The sequence below is a fragment of the Hirundo rustica genome, chromosome 5 (assembly GCF_015227805.2).
Source record: "Hirundo rustica isolate bHirRus1 chromosome 5, bHirRus1.pri.v3, whole genome shotgun sequence".
Classification (NCBI taxonomy): Eukaryota; Metazoa; Chordata; class Aves; order Passeriformes; family Hirundinidae; genus Hirundo; species Hirundo rustica.
This window is the reverse complement of record NC_053454.1, coordinates 8,937,048-8,960,312: the sequence shown is the minus strand read 5'-3', so window position 1 is coordinate 8,960,312 and position 23,265 is coordinate 8,937,048. Positions and strand designations below refer to the sequence as shown.

Below are 23,265 nucleotides of genomic sequence, written 5' to 3'. Positions count from 1 at the left end.
TGCAGGCAACAGTCTACTGGGCATAGTTTTTATCCATGCAACTACAGCATTGTAGATTTTTTTTTTTTTTTTTAATTCAAAATCTGATAAAAATCCAACCATTAGTATTTCTGCAGTGGTGCTCAAGGATTTCTCTTCATTATCCTTGCATTATCAACCCATGCCTTCCCCTTATTCAAATTCCATGGTGAACTAAAAAACTTGTCCTGTGCAAATATCATAAGCACCTCTCCAAGGCATATTAATTCATAATGTTGCTTTCTTTATATGCTGTTCCATCTATTTTTCCACAACTGTGGAGAAATAATGGCTTTATTCTTTCTCAACCTGGTTTCATTACTAAGCCCAGCACTTCATACATAGAAGCAACAAGCATCTTCTCAGCCCCACTTAGAAACCCTTTTCAAGTCTTACCTACAGACGTACTCATTCAAGTTCAGTGGGGGACTGACTGACTGACTTGTTAAATGCCCATTTATCATTGTCAGCTAAATTACCTTTTTATTACACTTCACCCTGTTTCCTCCCTGCATTTCTAGAAAGTACAAAATTAAACACTAATCCAAAAGCATTCTAGTACAGGGTAAACATAAACCAGTTAAATTAAAATTTAAAATTAAATTTAAAATTTAATTTAAAAGTTAAAATTCATTATTTTCTGTCTTTTGCAGAAAAGTAAGGGAAAAAAAACAAACAAACCAAAAAACCAACCAACCAACCAAAACAAAACAAAACAAAACAAACAAAAAAAACCCTTTCCTTCCAGTAGCTTTTTTATTAGGAAACTGCCAACACCCTATTTCAGTAAAAGAACCACTAAAAAGGTGGGTTTGCTGTCATTTTTGCTAATTCTATTACCTCAAACTCCCCCAGTTTAACCCCCAAAGATGTGGCCAAGAAGGTTTGGTTTTTTTTTTTTCCTGTATGTAATTATATATTCAGCTATTCTATCATCTTCCTTTTCTGAAAATCCTCAGCCTACTTCTGACATACACCACATCTCCTTACATAACCAGAAACCTTCCACAATTAGCATTCCAATTCATGCTTTCTTTAAAGATATGGTGCCCCTCTAATTCCATTATCCATAGCCTAATGAGGAGAACACCCCAAACACTACAAAGCAGAGTATTCAAAAATACCTTCATTTCAACTTCAAATTTCATCATGACCAAAATATTATCAAAACCCTTATGGCAGCCTAAACCTTAATCCAAAGAAAACTCAAAATATATAATCCTCTGTGCAGTGCTCCCAACAGGCTCAAACCACAGTGAGAAAATGCTTCAGGAAAAAACTTGGTGACTAAGTAAACAGAATAAAGATACCCCACTAACATCAGAATTTAAATAGAGAATAAACAAGAATAAATCAAGAATAAATTTAAAATATAAATAAGTACCTCAAATTTACTAACAACCAACAGTAACAAAGCAGTGGTAAGAAAAAGGAAGTGTTTTTACATGGAAATCTGGTAAAATTTATATTCATTTCCATTCATGTATTATCAACTAAAGCAAAAGTGTGAATGCAATGGCGGGGTTTCAACCACAGAAACCTAAAGGCACAACCCCCTGAAAAAAAATTCTACATCTTCTTCCTTTACCCTTTAACCCGCTTTAACTTCTCCATAAATATGTATTATAATGAATTATCTGTCCTCTGGCCAGATAACTCCTCCTGTGTCTTTAGCTCTGTTCCCCTTTGCGTTCATCCAACATCTCCACCATGGCTCCTATCAGTTCAAAGAAAAATAAAATGTCGAAGTAATTTTACAATTACATATTTATAACTGTTTGTCATCAGTTATCACCTCCAGTGAAGCTAAATATTTCTGAAATTAATTATCTACCAGATAAGTTCTCTCTGCATTCCCTATGCCAACCTGGGCTAGAGATAAAATACTCCACTCACACTTATCTCAGGTTTCACTTCTTGCCCACATTCACCACTCCTGAAGTGCTTGGATTTGGACTCTTTTGATAACTTTCTGTGTTTGATGAGACAACCAGTGCTGCTCATGATTGGACAATTGTTTCAGGATCTTCACCTAGAGCTTGGATTCAGAGCTGTCTCAGCAAGAGCTGTTTCCAGAGAGAATGCAGCTACTCTTTTAGCACAAAATCCTTATTTCTGAAAATAGGTGCATATTTTAAGGGCGATTATTACAAATTGAACTTAGTTAAACATGGGTCCTTGAACAATTTTAAGCAGCATCTGTTTGGGGAGAGATTTGTTGGTGAAGTATCTAATTTCCTTCAAAATTAAACTACACTGAAACCCTATGCATATAAACTGTCTCAGAACACTTTTTCAAGTGGCAGATCTTTCTTTAGTACTGAAAGTTTCTTCTTTAAGAAGAAAATAATATATTACCACAAAGAATAGAAATCTATATTAGAAACTGTCATTTGTATATCAATCTCCTTTGTTATGGATATCTCCTCTGTTACTTTTATCACCTCTTTTCTTTTTTTTTTTTTTTTCTTTTTTTTTTCTTTTTCTTTTTTTTTTTTTCTTTTTTTGTCAGCTCATGATTTTCTAGTAGCTATGTGGTCATTTAAGATAATGGCCTAGAAATATATATATATGCACACCTATATATACACACACATATATAATGATCATTTGCAAGAGACTTTCAAGATCAAAGATGAGTTTTGAGTACTGACAGGGACACTGCAGTTCAAAAAGTAATGGACAGATAAATAGATACCTTTAAAATCACAAAAGTTGGGATTATTCTGTTACTCACTGTTCAGAGGGGAAGAATAAAATTACCAGGCAGTAGGGGTTTTTTGTTAATAACAGAAAATACTTCTTTTCATCACATCTATTTAAATTCTGGAACTTCTTGACATGGAATGCTGTGAAAGGGAAAAGCATAAAGGAGTACTAAAGAGTTTAGACAAATTTATGGAAAACAGGTAAAGGTCTGACAGATATGATGGTCCAAGCATCTGCTAAGTAAATCCTCACCCAAGAGAAGTGTTTCTCAGTACTTTCTTGCTGGTTTTGCTCCTCAGTCTGCTGTACGAATGCTTGAATCACAGTAATACTTAAGCTTGTGATCTGATGGATGAAGGATGGTACTTTATTTATTAATATTTGTTGAGTATAATGTTAAGATAAATTTGGTTTTCCATTAGACACATATGAAGGCTGGTTATTCTTTGTCTAAGTCAAGGGCAGAGGACAGCACAGATACCTCAAACAGATTCTAGCTCAGTAAGAGTCTGGGAGACTTCCATTTATTAAATTAATTGATTTCTGATTTAAAAAAAAAAAAAGAAATCTAAGAAGACATTTTTGCATTGCACCTTGGTTTTAAGGTTGCCTCTTTAGCTGATAATTCAGAATAAAGTACACTTTGGAGAGGAAATACTGTAACACTTTCTCTGAATCAAGCATTATAGGCACCATTCTGACTAAAGGGTAACCTCACAAGTACATCCTGTTAGACAAGGGAAATTATACAAGACAGTAAAAAGGAAACAAAGAAAAAAGCCATTTCTGCTCCCTGCGTCAAATTGAAGGGTAAAAGAAAAAAATAACAGAACAAATATTTTGAAATCATTTCTGAGTACTCAGAGAATACAAGCCTCTAGCACTTTCCCCAGAATGCCATTGGCCCTACTGTGGTAATATTGCCAGGTCCATAGACCTGAAGACTCATTTATTTGCATTAATTTAGAATGACTAAATCTTGAGGTTTTTCTTTTTTTAAGACTCTGTGCAAGACCCTGACACATAAACACAACCCTTCAGTTCCCGTTCCACGTAGGGGTGTTAGGCAGCTAAACGCAGATGGATCGTAAGCATCCAAAGCCACTTGTTTAGCAAACCAAATGTTTGTCTCATTATTTTCAAGTAATCAAAGAGCACCTGCTTATTTCTTGTTCTAAGCTAGTCAGACAGAAACTGGTATGACAGCTAGAACACTGCCATCCTGGTATTTATGATCCAGGCCCTGCTGGGTGCGTGTCTCTGTGCACCATTGCTGCTTCGGGCAGGGGAAGCTGATAATAAAACAGGAACTGGAAGAGAGTTGAATGTGGAAATCAGCAGAGTGCAGCCCTGCCCCGAGCTCCAGGTCACACGTGTGCTGTGCAGCCCCTCACCCAGACCCCTGCAGCAGCATTCCCAAGGCCTGGGGCAATCTCCCCAGGATAACTAAAGGACAAAACAACAGAGCTAAAGTAACGCTCCTTGTGAAGGAGGTAAGTGTCACGAACCCACTTTGCATGAATCATCAGGTACCTGGTGAGTGAAGCTGCAGGACCACCAGCTCGTACACTGTCCAGTTTACCCACTCATTCCTGCTATTTGCTATTCCAGCTGTACTGCTGCTCTCCCAAATGGAGTATTTTTTTTCCCCTAGCTAGAATAGTTGGCTACACCATTTGTTAACTATCAGAGCAACAAAAAGGATGCCAGATATAAATTGCAGTGTTCATTAACAGGGGTTTTTTTACCCCCTCCATTTGGAATAAGAAAGTGCCTACCAGAGCTACTGGGAGTCATGTCCACAGTTTTGATGACCCTTGGGATTTATGCACTCAGAAAGACACAGCCAGTGAATTGATGGGGTCACAGGATGGTGTGACCGAAGGTCTATTAAAATTTACACCTAAAATGCGCGTTAATTTAAAAAGTAGCCAGTGGCATAACTGGCAGATAAAGCATGCAAGCAGGCTTTGCAAGCAGATTTAACCCCTGCAGGGATAAATGTTAAATCTTCTGGAGGAAAGCTGTATCAAAACCATGTAACATCTAAAATGCAAAACAGGACTAACACGTAGATACCAAAAAGCAGATTTCTCTGTCCTGACCCACCAGGGAAAGGAAGGGGTTTTGTACAACCTGTACTGGGCTAAATATGCTATTAACTTAAAGTCTAGGGTAACCCAAAGGGTGAGCATTTTCTTTTTTCCCACAGTCATTTAGTGCCAAAGAATGGCTGCTAGATTTTGTCAGACATAAATCCCTGCTTTATGAGGGGATGCATTGATCTGTAGGGAGGCAATTGCTCTACAGTACAACTCTGACTGATTTCGCAAAATGGAAGCATGCACTTAATCTATAGGCATGTGCAATTGGATTTAAATTTCTGTGATTGATGTTATAGCAAGTGAAGGGTGTAAAAAATATTTTTAGAACCAGAGTCTCAGTGGTGAAGTGTGTGTTATGTTTTACACTGGAGAAATACAGTTCTGTATTTCTATGTGACTCTTCATTACAAGAAATGTCCTCGAATGCAGAATACAACAGAGCCAAAGCCACCATTCTTACACCCAGATGAAAACTCCTAATTCTGTCTGCCTGTAGGTTGTTATACTTACCAATATTGCAATACTTCCCTGCATAATTTCCTTTGCAGTCACATACTATATTCCCAGTGGAGGTAACCATCTTGCACTCTCCACCATTCATGCAAGGATCATGAATGCAACCTACAAGAAAACACAACCAAAGATCAAACCAAAGGTACAAATTATTCAAGAGAATTGGTCCATTTTAACTCACTCTAGTGCATCTCCTTGTGGATATGCATTTGAGGGAAGTGTTTCTTTTTTTGCTTATCTTAGACCTACATTTGTGATAAATTAAAGAAAAGGAAACCTGACTGATTCCTGCCCACTAAGGTCTGTCTCGTTGTTTTCACTGCTATCAGATAAAGTCAGCTATTGAAAGATATTATCAATGAGCAATAGGTAAAATGGGGGTGGTGATTATTATTACTAGTGGTGATGGTATTAACACTTTATTCTCTACGAGGGAGGGTTCTGTCAATTCCAGGCTTGCCACTGAGCTCTATTAGAATTTATAATAACATATCTAGGAGAGAGCTGAGTTAAATATTTAAGATCTGTGATTGGGAAGTATTAAGTGCTTTAAAATTTCCCAATTCTCACATGGACTCTCAATGTCCTAGAAAGCCGCTGACTCTCCATACTTTAGTTTCCAGTTACATAAGGTGGGAATAAAAGCACCTACATATTTCAGAGGGCTTTTATATTTATTTGTACTGTAACTTACTTGTGAATCTGACCAGGGTAAAAGTTAGCCAGACTGAGAAATGGACTAGCCATACCAGAGCACATGTATGGGTGAGGTACGTGATTTGCTTCCCAACATCTCTCCTCCAAATGAAAGGTGCTGTGCTGGCTTCTTCAGATGGGTGACAACCCAGAGTGCATATCCTGTGCTGGCTGGCCAAGGTGTTGAGTTCCTGGCAGCCCCTAAACAAGGAGGAGGCTTCATAATGTAAGCATCAGGCCTGCTAGGAATGGGCCAAAAATCATGGGAACTCTGGGGCCAATGCAGACCTTGTGGCATCTTGGAGGCAGGTAAAATTTACATGCTGGCAGTTTAAGAGTGGGATGGGCTTGGGAAGAAACAGAGGTGAGACAGCAATATGAAGTGATTGTTGGTGTGCAGGGTGTGCCTCTCAGGCAGGCTATAGTTTTGGAGAAAAAATTTTACCACTTCTACTACATAACCTGTTGTATATTCTTACATTCTGCAGATCAAGGTTTCATCACTCTTGAAGAAAACACTAGGTGTGTCCCTAAAATTCAACATAATGCAAATAGTTGCTTCCTCAAATAAGGATGGACACATTGAAGGGATTTCCTGGGTCAGTCTGCTCACTCTTGGAAAGCTAAAATATTGTGGTTTAGAGAGGGTACATGAGCTGCAAGGGCAGCATTAGGATGTGTAACACGGCTCAGGCTTTGATACCCTCACTGTCCTTTATCCCCACCCCACGCAGACCCCAACTGTGGTACAAAATAGTGCCTTACTTTTGTGTTCCACAGGCCAACACTCGATCTGGCCATTCACACACGTGCACTGCTCCACTACTCCTTGTTGGACTCTTGACCAGCTCAAACCCACGTCAAAGGATTCGTAGAGGCTGTTGTCAAAGCATTTCTCTAAAATGAAGTTTTACAAACAACACAAGTTTTCAGATTTTATTTCTTACAAGAAATGGCACCACAATCCCTATTATTATTCCCTGCTCATGTCTTTTTTCCTGTTGAGCAGATCCATGTTTGCTGACAGTGCTTCTCAAGCTAGCCAGCCTCCACAGTGTGGAGGCACTGAGCCAGTAGAGCAGCAGCTGCAAGAAGCTCGGGACAGAGGTGGCTTTCTCCTAAAGCCCTGTGAGCAGGACAGCATCACTGTACTCAGTACGTGCATGTACTGGGATAAGGGATAAGGCATCACCTGAAATTGTGCTGCTTTTTCATGTCTCTGTGCATTGCCTACTAGATATTAGTAATTGCCAAACATGTAAGGGATATTTACATCTTAAAAAGAGCAAAGGAAGGGGAAAAGGCTTTTTGTGTTTCTCATGCTCAGGGCATACTTGGATTTATAATTGTACAGTCAAGTTATTTTCAGTTGTCCTATCAGGAGTGGATTGTCTGTCATAAACATTTGGAATTCCACCTACACAAACATTCATGCTGCAGTGGTCTCTCCCCTCACAACAGCACTACCTTTTCATTAAGCAAACATTAATGAGCTCTACTTACTATTCATATTTCATGTTGTAATACTCATGGCAGAGGATACTTACTCAGCTGACAGTCCTCGCCCGTGAATTCCTCAGGACAGGTACAGTGGTACATCCTGTGGCTATGAGTGAGAGAACAGGTCCCTCCATTTTGGCAGGGGTTGTCTGCACAGTGATCTAGAGAGGCCACATACAAAGTTGTTGTCAGTAAGTATGGTATAAGTCATGCTTTGTCGTCTTGGCTCCATGAAACATTTTGGCTCAATGCTCAGCGCGTTTAATACCATCTATTAACGTAAAACAACATTTGTCCAACCAATTGACAGTGGGTTTTGTTTGCAGCTGTAAAACAGATTTATTTATCCAGCTATTTAAAACCATAGGGTGAATCACTGAGCTGAACATTCTCAGACTAAGGTGTCTGGAGGGGGCTGGTCCAGGCACACCTGAGGTCACCCGAGCTGGCACTGTGGTGAGGAAGAAGGCAGGACAGGTGCCCACAAGATGGAGCTGTGCCTTTACACTGGGGAGGGAGGGAGGGAGGCTGACCCTGCCCAGCCTCCTGCCCTGCAGCCTTCACATTGCAGCACCCACCGCCGGCATCACCATCTCCCTCAAACCGCGCAGAGGAGAGCCCTCGACAGAAGGATTTGCTCTGGGGTTTTGGATCATGCCTAAAGGTAATGAACAGCTGGAGCCAAGGGAAAAGTTGTAAAGCAAACCACAAAGCACATCCAAGTAAATCACGCCAAGAAAGATGAAAACTGGACCAGTCTAGCATATCTCCATTTACTAGGGAACTTTCTGAATGAAGGGAAAATGTGGTGGGACAGGAGTTAGGTGCCAGGACAACTCCTGCAATAGAAGCTTTACTTGGCAATGTGCAATGCAAAAGTAGTAAGAGTCTTGCTGGTCCGGCAGTGTTTCTGATTTCAGGCGGTGCTGAGGGATGTACCTCCCCTGAAGTTAACCAACAGCATGTTTACACCTGCTCCAGAGCTGGCCCAACAGCTTGTCTGCATTCAAATCTTTCTTTTTAATGCTAGTCAAACTCTGCTAGGTCATCCCCAGGGTTGCTCAATCCATGTGCTTCTTCAGGTAGACAGTGTGTCCTGAGCATGGGATGCAACACGTAGAGGCAGAGGCAGAAAGTGAAGTGAAGCACAAAGGGTGCATCTTGCAGTTTACTACAGCAGTAAAATTGAGGTTCCCCTTCATGGATCAAAATATTTACTTCAGAAGAGAGTGATGTAATTCCTATCAGATAGCAGGTCTGGGTGTATTCACTGGTAGTTTCAATCCAGGATAATATCAAGGGAAAGCAAGTCAGTGACATTCCTACTCTTCCTGCTGTTGATAGTTATGAAATTTCTAATGCTGCAATGTTTCCTCAAAGGAAAATCGTGTATTTCCTATTCCCACTACATCAAACCATGACGTGATCTCCAAGCCATCTTCTGCTGTAACAAATGCTCAAGAAATTTTTTGTACCCTTGTTAAATCTGCAAAAAGTACTTCCACTCCTTCATTTCTTTCTCAATCTGTCCCTCACTACTTCCCACCCACCACTCCAGACTGACCTTCCAGGCATGTTCTGTGTTGCTCCACATCTTTCCTGGAGTCCAGGCACAACTTCTGTTCATAAGCAGATGGACACATCTCAGTTCCCAGTGGGGAGCCCTGCCCACTATTAACTATCCATTAACTGGGCAGTGCCAAGTCCACACTTTCTCAGCACTGTCTAAAGCACCCTCATGGGTAAAACACTCCATGCTTGCAAGCTCTCATCTTGACTGCAGCTTCACCTCTCCTCGTCTCTGCTAATTGAGCAGTACTTTTCTCACCTTTCTGCCTGTATTTCCCAACAAAAAACTTTGTCTTTCTGCCACCCACCTTCCTTGGAGCTCCTCCAGGGATGATGCCTCTTCCTCTTGCCTGCAGAGCCCACACTACTCTACTGCTTCATTCCATATCAGCCCAGAGGGATCTTAAAAATACTGTCTGGCAATTTTCTCCCCTGTGTTTGGGTCTCTTTAGGGTTTTAGCCATTTGTCCAAGATTTCTGGACATTCAGAGAAGCTCGTCCTACCAGACTGCCCAAAATCTGGAAGTCCCACCTCTAGGGGCATTTCACATTTATGGATATTTGTACATAGATGTGAGTTATGCATGCACAGCCCAGCTGGCCCATGTGTGTGGATACTAACACCTCCCTCCAGCAGCAACTTCCTACCCAAGCTTCACTTCATGCTAAAGGCTACTTGGTGAAACTTTTCCTTGAATTTGGCAGACGTATTTTCCTGGATCAAAGCCTCCAGCGCTTGCTTAACATTGATTTGTGAGCACCTCCAGTGTTTTGAAGCTGTCATATACATGTGGTTTTCTTGGCCTGGAGAGAGTTTGTGCTCCAGCCTTTGCTCTAAAGCTCCTTCTCCATGCCAATGGATACACTGCTCACCAACTTCTTATGGCTGAAGGATACTCTCTCCCTGAAATTCAATTTTTTCTTGTTTTTCAAGAAAAAAACCCCAAAGATTTAATACCTTAGTGGATTAAAAAAAAAAAAAAAAAAAAAAAAAAGTATTATTTTACATATTTTAAAGATCAGCATTGTTCTGTTTGACTGCTTATTTCTTCCACAGCAGGCAAACTTTCCTTCTTTTGCTTCAAATTCCCTTCATCCATTATGTTGATTTCCTTCCAACCTCTTCATAAGCCTGTACTCTTTAAGCTATGGTTAATGATCTGTTAAACATTTCCCAAGTCCAAATACAGTGCTTGCTGCTTAAAAAACAAGCTAAGTAGACCTAGGTTTATAAATAAAATAACAGCCAAAACCTTTTTATTTAATTTTTTTCAAATTCTAAGTGCTTCCAGAAACAAAGATGCTATCTTTTATTTTGCAACAGCCAGCAGCGATCTCTTCCAGCTACCCCATCCTTTTTTCTCTTTCCTTTCATCTCTCACACATATAACTTTTTGTTTTGTTTTTGTTTTTGTTTTTTGGGGGTTTTTTTGGGGTTTTTTTGTGTTTTGTTGTTGTTGTTGTTGTTGTTGTTGTTGTTGTTTTTTGCTTCCTGAAAGAAAACCAGTAGCCAGGAAAAGATCTCACTGATCTTAGGGTACATCAACAGAGTAGCTTTCTTGTTCCAACCCACCCTATCCAACACTTGTGGGTAACAGGAAGCCCAAAAAGGTCTGCAGGCAGCCAGATGTCTGGCAGGATAATGGTGATGGGCAGACAGAGGGACAGGGGTGGCACAAGGCACCCCCAGATGTGTAACACTAGGCTTGGACAGCTCTTTCAGTTCCTGGAAGAGTCTCCTTGAGTTCAGCCAGCTCCTGAAGAGTCTCCAGTGTTTCACCAGAGGGTTAATTAATTAATTAATTAACACAGTTCCAAGTCACAGATACCAACATGTTAAGCTCTGGGAAATCACTGATGAATAACTAAGTGCAGCCCTCTTAACCTGACTCCTGTAAGCACAAACTGCCCATCAAGTCTATGTTCATGTCTGGCACACTTGCATTACAAAGCTGTGTGCATAGCTACTTGTTTTGGGGCTAGGTCACTGGCCTGATTTACTCTTAATCTGCTTTAAAGCCAGGCTGGAGAATAATTTAAAGTAGTTACATTTAAAAAGGTGATGCTGTGCACTGTCTAATTTTAGACTGTCAGCGTGATTCAGCTAACTTGGCTTTTCAAGGGCTCTGGTAGACTGCAATCAGCTTGGCAATAAGTCTCCTGACACTGTGGAGAACTCCCTGAGAGGGGTTGGTGGAAAAAGCCCTTTGTTTGAAAGTGGGAAGTGAATATCTAAGGCTATTGGTCATATCCTGCAGACTAAATAAAATGTGTCTCATTTTAGATTAGTGAGATGGCAAAAAGAGGAACAGGATCAGCATTTAGACACAGATCCAAAAAATGCCTCAGGGGCATCAAGTTCAACCAGTGCAACATCCAATTTTTCAAGCTGGTCTGTGGCTGTATGAAATGAGAATTTATATATATATAAGCAAAGGCCGGTTACTGCGGGACTGCTGAAGGCAGGGATGCATATTCTCAGGTGAACTTTCACCCAGTGTGTCAAATAAAGTGACTTTATATATAAAGGTGACTTTGCCACAGCCCTTGAGTTCCCCTTTTAGACAGACTTTCGCAACGAGGTAATTGTTAGCACTGGAGTGTGGTGACCACATGAAGCCACAGAGCTCTTCAGCTAAGTAATCCTTTCATTATCCCTCAGGACTCCTGCAATGAACATGTCTGGCCTCTTGTCTTCTCTGACACAGCCCAAAGCTCAAGGAAGGCTGGGTTTGGGATCTGCTCTTTCCCGTAAGATCTCAAGAAAGGAAAGCTGGAAGTGGTGGCTGTGTGTTGTACAGGGTGTCAAATGTTTCTGTGCCTTCTAAAAAATTAAGTGGTCTGACAGAAAATGCAGCCATGTAAGCGAAGGGAAAGCTAAAAGGCACATCCAAGCCATGAGAGAGGAGAAGATGATCACCTTTGTGTTTGACTCCAGCAGGAGTTTGGATTTCCATCCTGGCATTACCATAATTTCTCTTCATGGCTTAAAGTTAATCAACAGAGAGTGAATTAAAGACTGTGTGATATTCACAGTCTAATGCTATGGTTGTGCAGCATCACAGAGAGATTATGGAAGCAGCTGGTGTGAAGGCTTTCTTCAAAATAAATGCACAAATAAAAGTTGCACTGAAGGCACTGTCCCTCCTTCCTGCAGGTGGCAAAGTATCTGGAGAAACTCAGCAATGGCTTGCCTTACCTGAGTGGTCTCTGGCCAACAAAGCACAGTGTCCCCAGCTCCTGTCCCGGTCAAAGTTATGTGTTTTTGAACACCTGAAAAGAATCAAAGGTGCAGTTCAGTGCATTTTTAAACCACCTGGATGTTTGCACTGAAACCACAGGGCCTTCACACTCCTGCAACCTGGAAATTCATGCTTGTTGTTTTCTAATTAGCATCAGTTTAATTCAAATTGTCTTAAGAGCAGAGGAAAAAAACTGCTTTCTTTTGTTAAAGTTGCTCTGGTCCAATTCTCTCAAATTAAATACAGATTAAAAATAAAATGTAAAAGCAGGGCCTGGGATTTTCAATGAATCCTTCGTAAGAAAAACCCAACATTCTTTCTGTTTCGGGGAATAGAAAATGAAAGACAGAAATAAAAAACAAAAGCAAATAAATTATATCTTCTTTACTTGTTACAAAACAAGTCAAACAGGACCCAGCCCGTTTTTGATGCCTGATAGTTACTGTAATAATCTGTGGAGGCAGGAGACTGTCCACAAAGGGACTTTTCCCTGACTTTCAATGACAAACATATTTCATCTTTTTCACACTCAGTTCCTTTAAAGCATTCTTATTTTGGAACTTGCAAGATGAAATGAGGAAATAACTGACACGGTGGTGATTTCCAAAGGCACATATAAAACCTCTCCTTTTTTCAGAGCGAGGGACTGAGTCCCTCACTGGTGGTCTGTTATCTCAGTCTGTTATCTCAGGCTCAGAGCACTCCAAGGAGCACCGAGCTGCTGTTCCTCTTTTGCAGGAGTAGATTTGGAGGCTTCCCTGAGGACACACAGGGAGCAGATGACTGAACTGAGGCTGAACTTTGGAGGTCCACATCCTGTCCCAGTGCACCATCCACCAAAACATCCTCCCTAGCCAATTATCATGCAGAGTAATAGATATCAGCCACATGACATTAGAAGACACTGGAGTTTATTTCATGTCCCTGATGATCTATTTTCATTACACATGGTTTTATCATTCCTTGAGCTGTTGCGTGATCAAATTTTTCACCCTAGGATGGGTGACAAGTTAAATTGAAATTTTATTGTAGCACGTCTACATTTAGACTGCCCTATTTTCCTTCTTAATTAGATGCTATGTGGTATTTAAAATGCATAATTCCTATGAAGCATCTGAATAGGCCACATATATTAAGTTTGATGCACTAAAAGAGGTGCTTGGTAGTCTGGTGCAGATTAATGTGGCACATACTTAAAGAGGCTGCTCTCTCACAGGAATTAAGGCTGATGCAACTGCTTGGAGTTGATGGATATTCCCCAAAGATCCTGTGGTGGGAAGTGGATTGTGCTTCCTTTAAAGGGAGGTCTAGTATGCATGAGAATGAAGATGAGTTAAAAGTGTGTTCAGCACTGCTTGTGTCACTGCCCAGCAGCAGCCAAGTTCTAAGCAGAGGAATCTCAAATTTTTCCATCTAAAAAGGTTTTTTGTTATCAGAGACCCTGATAGAGGCTTCTTCTACCAGCTCTCCACAAACCACTGGTGCTCCCACTCGAAGTTCTCCACAGCCATCCCTTCCCTATTGCCTTGCAGTGACTACAATGAGGTTGTTCCTCCCTCCTATGCAACGCCAAGCTGCTTCCTTGCCACCAAGCTTCTTGCACATGCATAATACTTTTAGATTTTCCACCACAGATCTCATTCTCTGTGAGAATCTCAGCTCATCCTCAAAGCTATTTCACTTGTCTCCCTCCTTTTCTTCTATAAATATTTTGTCTGATGGTGACATTTCAATCTTGTAGAATGTTACCTCCAGCGACCAAACCAACCCAATGGCGTTATTATTTCTTCATGCTATTTGCAAACGCGCCCACACTCAAAATTTATGGGATAGCAAATACCTTTACATCAGCTTGTCATATAAAATTGTTAACGTGAAAGTGAAAACATCAAGACAGAGATACTGAACTAATTATATCAGAAAAGTCCACTACAAGGGATTGATTTAAATAACGTTTTGAATCCATACATGGTAAACAATATGGGAATGGAGAAACAAAAGGGTGTGTCACAGATGAGGCCTAACTGGCAGGCAGGATAAATAAAAGGAGGCTGTTTTTCCCACCAGGAGCATAGGGAGCCTTAAAAATAGGATGCTCTGGAGAACAAGCAAAGCCTCAGGCCAGAGGCAGAAAGGGGTAAGGAAAGAGCTTTGCCATCAGACCTGGTGTTGTCACTGTGTTTGAGTCTTGGAGGCTGCCTGAGACCTTTTTTTATGGTGTTCTGGCCATGAGACACTGCCAGACTTTGCCTGACAACACCAGACCAACAACTACCAGCTCCAGGAAAATTCAGGGCCTGATGCTTGACATCTCCCAGCTCAGCACACAGGTACCTCTCCTTTGCAGGACTGTCATAAACTCCCCATCTTGTAATCCAGCTGACCAAAAATCTGTCCTCTGCACTGTTTTCAGTCTGTGCCCAGCGTATCAAAAGTTATCTTCTTGTTTCCAAGGAAGATGATAAGATCATGTCCTTCCTACACAGACCCAAGCTCAGCCTTGCACAGGGGCCCCACCCTTCCAGAACTCAAGCACAGGATAAGGCTTCTGCAGGGTATGAGTCAACTTCTAATTTATAGCCAAAATCTCAGGCAGGGTCTGCTCCTGCCCTTCCCTTTGAGCAGAATCTGAGGAACCCATCCCACCCTGGGACACAGGGACAGGGTGCTGGCAACTTCCCTGCAGACACAGCTTGGTCCAGTTCAGACCACCCTCCCCTTTCATTCTCATGAATGTTCCCTGCACCCCCATTTTGTGTGTCCCTACAGTGCTCTGTCTTTCTGGAGGTACCAGTGAAACTCAGTAGCAATTCTAGCTTTTTTTTTTTTTTTTCCTCCTCAGCACAAAAGGAAAATTTACACTATATCTTTAGCAAGATATAGTGCAAGACTTGGTAATAGGCCACTAAATGGAAATTTATCTGTGAAAACAGATTATAATTAAGGGGAAAAGCAATACAGGGTTCTATTAAAGGAAGTCTGTTATTTAAATAGTGCAATTATTTTGTCTTCTTTCCTGTATTTTCAATAAATATTTATAAAGATACAACTTGTTTTCTGCTCTCAAAGAAAGCAGGGAGAGCTTCCTGTGGTCAGGAGCAGATTTATGTTGAAATACATTACCCATGTCATATGTAGTATGAGAAAACATAAATCTAAAGCAAATTTGAGTGGGGTTTGACCTGCACTGTAAAGTTCTGCCTATAGTCCTGACTCAAAGTATGACTTGGGAACTGAGGGCATGAACAGGTAAGTCAGTGCTCTGCTGGTCAGATTTCCTGGAATTCACCCCCAAAGAAGCAGCTTGGACCCAGCCTCCCATCATCTCTTACTAGCAGGAGGCAGGAGCAGAAAAGGCACAAGCCTTGCCCTCACCTGCTGCCTACCAGGTCCCCTGGGATCAGTCATTCAGTGTAAGTCCAGCCTGGGTTAGCGCCAAGTCACACAAAAAATGCACAGAGCAGGTTTCCCAACTGCTATTCAGGGCTCTTTCCCGGCATCTCTGTGCCTGAAGTCACACGTTAAGTTGCTTTTATCTTATGAGTGATGAGAAAACACTGGTCAGAAGGTCACCCACAGGGTGAAATGGTCTGTCAAATCCAAATAACTCCAGCTGTCCTCCTCCTTGTCTCCCTGCTTGTAAATGGCTTTTAAAAAGCTGGAAGCATAAGACTGAGTTGCTCAAGGTCAGCTCCAAAGTGTGCTCTAACCTTGGACCCCATCCATTCGCAGGTTTTTCCATTTCTGTGGCCTAACTGGCTAAAAACAAATATACAGTGTCATGTATTAACAGGATCCCTCTTAAGCATTGCATGAAATTAAGTGGGTACTAAGGTCATCAAAGTGATGTGGTACAGTTCATCAAGGACAGGATTCAAACTGGTAAATTATTCCAGTTCTCTTTCTTAAGGGAAAGATAAGATAGTCTCAAATTCTTGTTTCCTGGAGGCTTTTATTAGCTGGGTTGTATCAGTGGATATTGGGGAAATTCTGAAGTGGTTTCCTAGCCTGAAGCTCGGTGTCCATTTGTGTAAGCAGGTTTGTGTTGTGTTGTTTACATTATACCAGCACTTGCACTTGAAACAGATGTGTCATCAGAAAGACCCAATAAATCATGAAAAAATTAGACAGTCCAATATAAAAAATGAGAGTTCTGCCCTGCCTGGGGGAGTAAAATAAACTCTAAAATATTATCTCGGCCCTGAAAGTAGGCAAGTGTTTGCCTTTCACATGGTTGATCTGGGCATAATTTTCACATTAGTGGTACCCACATATTCTCTGCTCTGTTGCCTTTGATTTCAGTTAATATATGCCTATCATGAGTTTGCCTGCAAGGTTTATCATTTTTACTCAGTGCTTTAATTCAGTAGGGTTCCCACCTAACTGCCTTTACCCCAAAAATGGATCATGAATACTTCTAACAGCTTCTGCAAAAGGAAAAGAGTAACCTTTGCCCAAAAGAAGACCTGGCCTTAAACATATTAGTAGAATAAATCATTAACCAACAAACAGGAATAATACCTCACTTCTTAGTACTGCACTGTCCAAAGGGGTTCTGGTGCCAATCTGGATAGAAATTAGAGACATGGGGGCGGGGAGAAAACAGCTTTCCTCAAAAATCAGATGGTCTCTGCTGCAGCGCAAGTACAGCCTGCACAAATCAGACAGCCCCTTAACCAAGTGTCCTCCCTTGCAGGTGTCTGTGTCTCTCCTTTTTCCCTCAGCACAAGGGTTTCTACCAGGTCCTTCTATTGGTCCTGCTTTTTCTGTACATGCTCTTGTCACGCATGTAACTTGCAGTTCCAATAGGAAGAGCAGCAAGGAAACATTTCTTCAGTTCCTGAGCATCTTCTGGCCGTGGAAACCCAGTGCCAGGGCTCCCTTCCCCCGAGCATGTCTTGACCCGAGGGCTGTGACTATCAGCAGCAGAACAGCACCAAGCTCGTGTTAATTATTCCAAAAGCAAGATTAGAGCACCAAAAGGATGATGTTTCATTTGAATGCTGCTTTCATTTATGAGCAATGTCAACTTACCATTTCTTTCTAGAAAATGAATTTGATAAACACGTGTGATAAAACCTTCCACCAAACCGGAAAGGAAATTTGCATAAATGTCCATCCTCTGTAAACACTGAAATACAAATATAAAAAAACCTCATAATGCAGCTGAAAACCAACCCACAAATTATATAATATACTATTATATGAAATTATGAAGATAGATATCTGCAAGTTTTTCAGCTGTACTCAGGACTCTGTCTCTGAAATGTCTAGTGCATAAGAAGAAGCTTAAAATCCTACATAATGACTGAATCAACAAAGATTAATGGACTCTGCAGTGGAACAAAGATCTCAGATCATGTCAGTTCAAAATATACTGCCATTTCTGGTACAGCAAATGCCAATTATGTTCATTAATTGCAATTATCATTTCTAATTATGTAGTATTGTAATTGCATATTAAAATATTTCTGAAGTTGTATTCTTTCAGGCGCTATATCACATTGTAATATCTGTTTAAAATAATTAAGGAACCAGACAGTACAAACTGAAATAGAAGGAGTCAGGAGGAAGAAGATTTTACAGGTTGGGGGTAGAAAGAGAATTTTGATCATATCACTTTCCCTTTGGGATAAGCAGATTTCTTACAAGTGGGGAGAAACTAATGGGACCAGTGTCTAAAAAGGGCAAGTTTTTGTATTTGCCACATCAGTGATGGCAGTCTAAGGAAAGGTGGTGGGAGTTTAAGGAAGGCTAGTGGGAGTCTATCAGAAAAAAATCCTTCAAGATGAGTCTTGAGAATGAGAGAGGCTGAAGACAAAAAAGACAATGAAAAACTGTCAGAGCTTATTTAACCATTAAACCAAAATTAATCTGTTTTGAAATCCCAAAGTCTGAATGGGAAGCCAGCCACTGCCGTAAGACAGAAATGGGGCATTCAACCAAACTGGCATCACAGCACATTTCCATTTCTCAGAGGGGATGTACCACTGCTCCTTGTCCTTACCCCCCCCTTGATGGCTGGGGCTCCTGCACACTCTTACAATATCTGTTAACTCTCCTGAGCCCAGACATCTCAAAGAGCTGCTGAGGTCCATTACTGGCATTAAAGAAAAAATAGCCTATCCCTGTGTTCCAACCCCTTCTTAATCGGTTGGAATTATGGTCACTCCATCTACCCTAACTGCTTCCTTCTCGATCAATGAAAAATAGCCACTGTTATCTCCTCTTCCATCCCCTTGTCAATCCCAGTTTTCATTCTCTGAGCTAATTAAGCAAACGTTCTGATATCAACTTTCTGTCTGATACCTCCCAGTATAAGCAGGTGGAAGAGTTGTGAAAATGCATCCCCATTCAGAAGATATATTGCATCCCAAAGGCCCCTGAAGACTGTTATAACCTATAAAGCCACTACTAATGGCCCAATGCATGTAATCTTTAACAGCAAAAGCACAGGACAATAACAGCTTTAAAAATGGAAACTGCAGCATTCTCCCACAGCCAGGCTGTCCGATCACTGGGATGACACCAGAACAAATGCCACCCAGAAAACTGCATGCAACTCAAGCCCTTCTCCCACAGAGAGATCAAGGACCTGGGGAGAAACTGAACCTGTACATATAGAGAGTTCATGTGCTTGAAAATTACAGGGCAGCTGCAGCTCTCATTAAAGGTTGTTGCACATCTTCAGCCACAACACCTTGTGAAATAATACAAAGCCATGCCAGTTGAGACAAACTAAAATCCCATCAGCACCTTCCCATTAATCTGCACCTGAAGGAAATTACCTGAGATTCCTGAGCTAATCTCAAATTCCCCTTTAAACAGAAATTACTATTGGCATAACCATTCTGTAATCCTTATTCATGTTGAAACAAAGTCAGGCTTCCTACTGACTTGCATAGCACGGATACAGACAGACAGACCATTCTCACTGTCGTGAAACCTACTGGATTTGACTTGGTACCTTGTGGGCGAGTGAACCCATGCTTTGAGCCTCTTCCTGCCCCAGATTTGTAGTGCTATAAAGAGAAAAAGAGAATGTGGATTGGAGACACAAATTCACTCTGGGAACCATACTGCTGGTAAAAACCTACTTTCCAGGGTGCCCTGACATTGTGTTTCTCCCAATGCTTCTGAGAAAATATTATTTGCTTGTGCTTTTTGGTGGGGCACAGTCTGGTGAAAGAGGGTAGATACATGCTGACTCTTGAAAGTGCCAGCTAAACCAGGAAAACCCAGCACAACACAACAAAGGCCGAATCTCTGCTCCATTTTCTCTCTCCATGGCCAAGGAATGCATCTTCTATTTCAGCAGGAAGCATATATGCATTCTGGGGCCAATTCACAGTTGCAAATAACATCCCAACATTTGCCTTTTCCTGCTATTTAGCTGTATCCCCCAGGGCATTAGTTACAAAAGCAACTTTTAACTGTAATTGGGTTTGCCAATCAGCAAGCAAAGAGCACTGGTTTAGACTGAGCTGATTTTAAGCCACCGGAAATAATGAAAAAAGGATAATACACATAAAGTGCTGCTGCCACCAAAGGTGCTGGCAATTGAACTATAGCGAAAAAAAAATCACAAAAGCAGCCAAAAAAGCACACATCATGAACATAGAACTGGACAGGGGACATAAAAAGTGAGAGTTAAGAAAAAGCTGTTGCTAAGATATACAGAGAGGGCTTGAACTGGTCTGAGGAAAGAACAGTTTTTGCACTCTACACAAACTCTGCAAGGGCTTCAGCCAGGGATGAGCTTTACCTTGAACATGAGCATTCCTCTCTGCTCCCACATGTAATATCTGAATTACTTTTGTTATTCACTGAGATCGTTAGGATTATAACATCATCTAAGTATATCTGAGCTAGTTTAAGCCCAGCTAGAGAAATAAGGCTGATCTTAAGGCCACAATGCTGACCACAAGGCAGCAGTGGACTAACTGCCCTGCTAGTCCATGGTAGATGCCCGGCTGTGGTGGGGTTTAAGCAAACTTGCAAATTCAAACCACCACAGCCTGCTCATCAGTGCTTCATGTGCTTGGCAGATATATTCCCAAAAAAGACACAAGATACATGATGCAAAAACACTGAGGGGTTTGACATGGAAACAGGGAGAATTCTGAAAAGAAGATAGCCGCCTAAGCTGGCCTGTTCAGTCACCAGGCAGCTGCAGTCTGGCAGTGGAGCACTCTCGCTCCATGCTACTGCAGGTACCTGCTTGTGTCAGCATATTTCTGAGATACATTTTTAAAGGCTTTCCATTTTTGTGCTCCTTCCTCCCCTCCCATTCCTCCTCCATAACAAGGCATGGATGTGAGCAATTGCTTTAAACAGAGAAAGGTGTAGTACAGGTATTTCAGCTATCCCACAGACCCCCCACTCGGTGAGCACTGCTGCCAGCCTTCCTCTGGCTAATCCCTGCTGTGCTCCCTGTGACTCTCCCTTTCTCTGGGTCTGTTCAGTGGCTTCACTCATCCATCCCCAAGGCAAGCTGGTCCTGCAGGCAGCTGCTCATCCACCACTCCAAAAGAGAGGAATCACTTACCATCTGTGCACAGCCACTGCTCAGACTCAGAGCCAAGACAACAGTGAGAGGAGCACAGACTTTCATCTTGGCTCTCCTCTCATGAAGGTTTTGCCTGGCAGAGGAAGGGTGAAGCAGGAGGGTGAATCAGGACCAAGCTTTCACGAGGGACTGCGATTTACTTGACTTTAGGGTATTTTGGTTTTCCAAGTAAGCAGAGCTGTTATCGTTGTTAATCATTAATGTCTTTGTGGGTAGAAGGGAATGCTCCATTGGGAGAGACTCTTCCTAAACCACCAGGAGGGAAGAGTTTACAAAGTGTCTGACCCTTGGAGATGGCCCCTGGTGTAATCGGCAAGCGCTGAAGGGCAAATCCAGTGAAGCTGATCCAATGTTACTTGTAACTAGAGCTGATTAATCATCTGGATGTTTCCCTTCTCTTTCTCTTCAGGAGCTAATTCAAAGCATGGCATAGCAACAATAAGGAGCTCCAAGCAAGCCCACTCAGGAGATGGCATTAGGTTGTAAAAATATGGCCCAGATCAATGCCAATACCAAGGATTACTCATTTACAGATGGTTACCTGCCCAGCTGTGGCTTGCAACAGCAACAGACTGGGAAAGTTAAAAAGAAAGAAAATACAAATTACTCTGAGAACACATTTTATGTACCAAAAAGCTCCCTTTTGCCAACACCTCAGCAAAGCCATCTCTGTCTTGTAGGTGCCTGTCTGAGACAGCGGCACCGCAGAATCGTTTCTAATACAGATGCAGAGGGTATTGCTAAAACTGAGATTTCACCAGAGCAGATTGTTTCAGCCTCACCTTGCCCCACAATCAAAATCCACAGGTTTGGCTGCTACAACGGTGTCTGTGCTCGAGGCTTTTGCCGTGTCCTGTCAATCAGGGACCACACCTCTTCACACCCAAAATCCCCTGAGCCACAACAACAGAAAGACTACCATAGTTCTTGCTTAAGTTGTGTGCTGCCCTTTGAAGTTTCATCAGCACAGTAATGGAAGGAATATGATTCTTTTTAATTTTTTTGACCCAACAAAGCCATGGCAGTAGGGCCCAGTGGTGAAGCAGAGCTATCCCTGCACAATTTTAACATGATGGTTTATCATGGTGCAGGGAATTTACACACTGCTGTGTCTTTCATCACAGTAATAACTCCTGTTAATTCACCTAGGCCTATATAGGTTTATGGGCTAAACTTTACTACTGTGAGCAAGGCTTGGAACAGCAGATAGCAGGCAAAGTTGGAATTTCCTTCCCAAAATCTAGCAAAGGGGCAGAAGAAAAATCTTTTCCACTTTGCACTGCTTGTTGCCAGAAGACTTGAAGTAAATAAAGCTTCAGAATAGACTTGTGGAATAGTTCTGTCTTATTTTCACTCATTTCAAACCTGGAAATAGGAAATAGGAGAACACCTAGCAAAGCTGAAACACAGATTTTCCACTTCCTCTCCTCATTCTTCAGTCTGGCCATCAGGTTTCAAACCAATAATGCCTATTCAACGGCTTGTAGGCACCTGCTTACCATCCAGGTTACTGAAATTTTGCAAAGAAACGGGAAAAGAAAATTACCTGCTATTCCACTCAAGAGCTCCCAAAAGTTTTGTAGAAAGGGAGGGGCAGGGGCATGAGGGGAGGAGGAAGACACTTTTTTAAGGCTATGGAAATACCCCATTCCAGAAGGTATTACTCTCCCATTTCCAGAATAAAAATCATCCACTTCCAGGACCAGAAATACTGAGTTTCTATGGTGACCACTGTGTGTTGTAGAGAAGCATTTTTCCATGCCTAAAAGTAACAGAGAAGAAAAGCAAGGATGCAATCTATTGTTGGTGTGTCTACTCCCAGTTGTTGCAGTTCATATTGTAGATATGAACTAAGAGATTGCTGGACTTAGTTCATATCATGCTGTAGATATGAACTAAGTCCACCAAGAGCTGCAGTGTGTCCTTCTGGGGAGTCACAACTCCAAACTTTTAGCTCAAACTGATTCCTTACCATGGGAAAAACAAATAAACCCCAACATCAGGAGCCACTTCGGCTGACAGGATGGTGCTGGCACAAAGTGAAAGGAAAAGACATCAAAGCCAGGAGCTGCAAGAGCTGCCTGAGAAACCCCACCATAAAATGGGAATTACCCCTGAGTAAGGTCTGAACAGTGATTTTAGGGTTCAGATGGATGTGAATCACTAAAAACCCCATGTACACTGTCTGCCTTTGTTCAGCAGAGAGGTGTCTGAACAGGTCTTACGGCCAGAGCAAAAAGGCAGAATTTGAGGTGTGGTTTTTTGGTAAATTACGCTGAATGATCAGTGAATCTTTCAGCTATTTATAAACAGAAGAAACTCTGTCTGCCTCCTCCAGGCATTT

At 41.6% G+C, this 23,265-nt stretch overlaps 1 protein-coding gene across 1 annotated transcript in view; it reads right to left on the bottom strand.

Annotated features, from left to right (window-relative positions):
- The window catches only part of HGFAC (HGF activator), a 39,337-nt gene extending 18,368 nt beyond the window's left edge, over positions 1-20,969 (bottom strand). The window contains exons 1-7 of the mRNA XM_040065127.1: positions 20,901-20,969; positions 19,320-19,374; positions 17,387-17,483; positions 12,310-12,383; positions 7,589-7,702; positions 6,807-6,938; positions 5,343-5,453 (exon numbers count right to left, since the gene is read on the bottom strand). Coding sequence (XP_039921061.1) covers positions 5,343-5,453; positions 6,807-6,938; positions 7,589-7,702; positions 12,310-12,383; positions 17,387-17,483; positions 19,320-19,374; positions 20,901-20,966 — 649 coding nt within the window. The 5' untranslated portion in view covers positions 20,967-20,969. The remainder of the gene's footprint in view (positions 1-5,342; positions 5,454-6,806; positions 6,939-7,588; positions 7,703-12,309; positions 12,384-17,386; positions 17,484-19,319; positions 19,375-20,900) is intronic.
- Between the last annotated feature and the right edge of the window lie 2,296 nt (positions 20,970-23,265).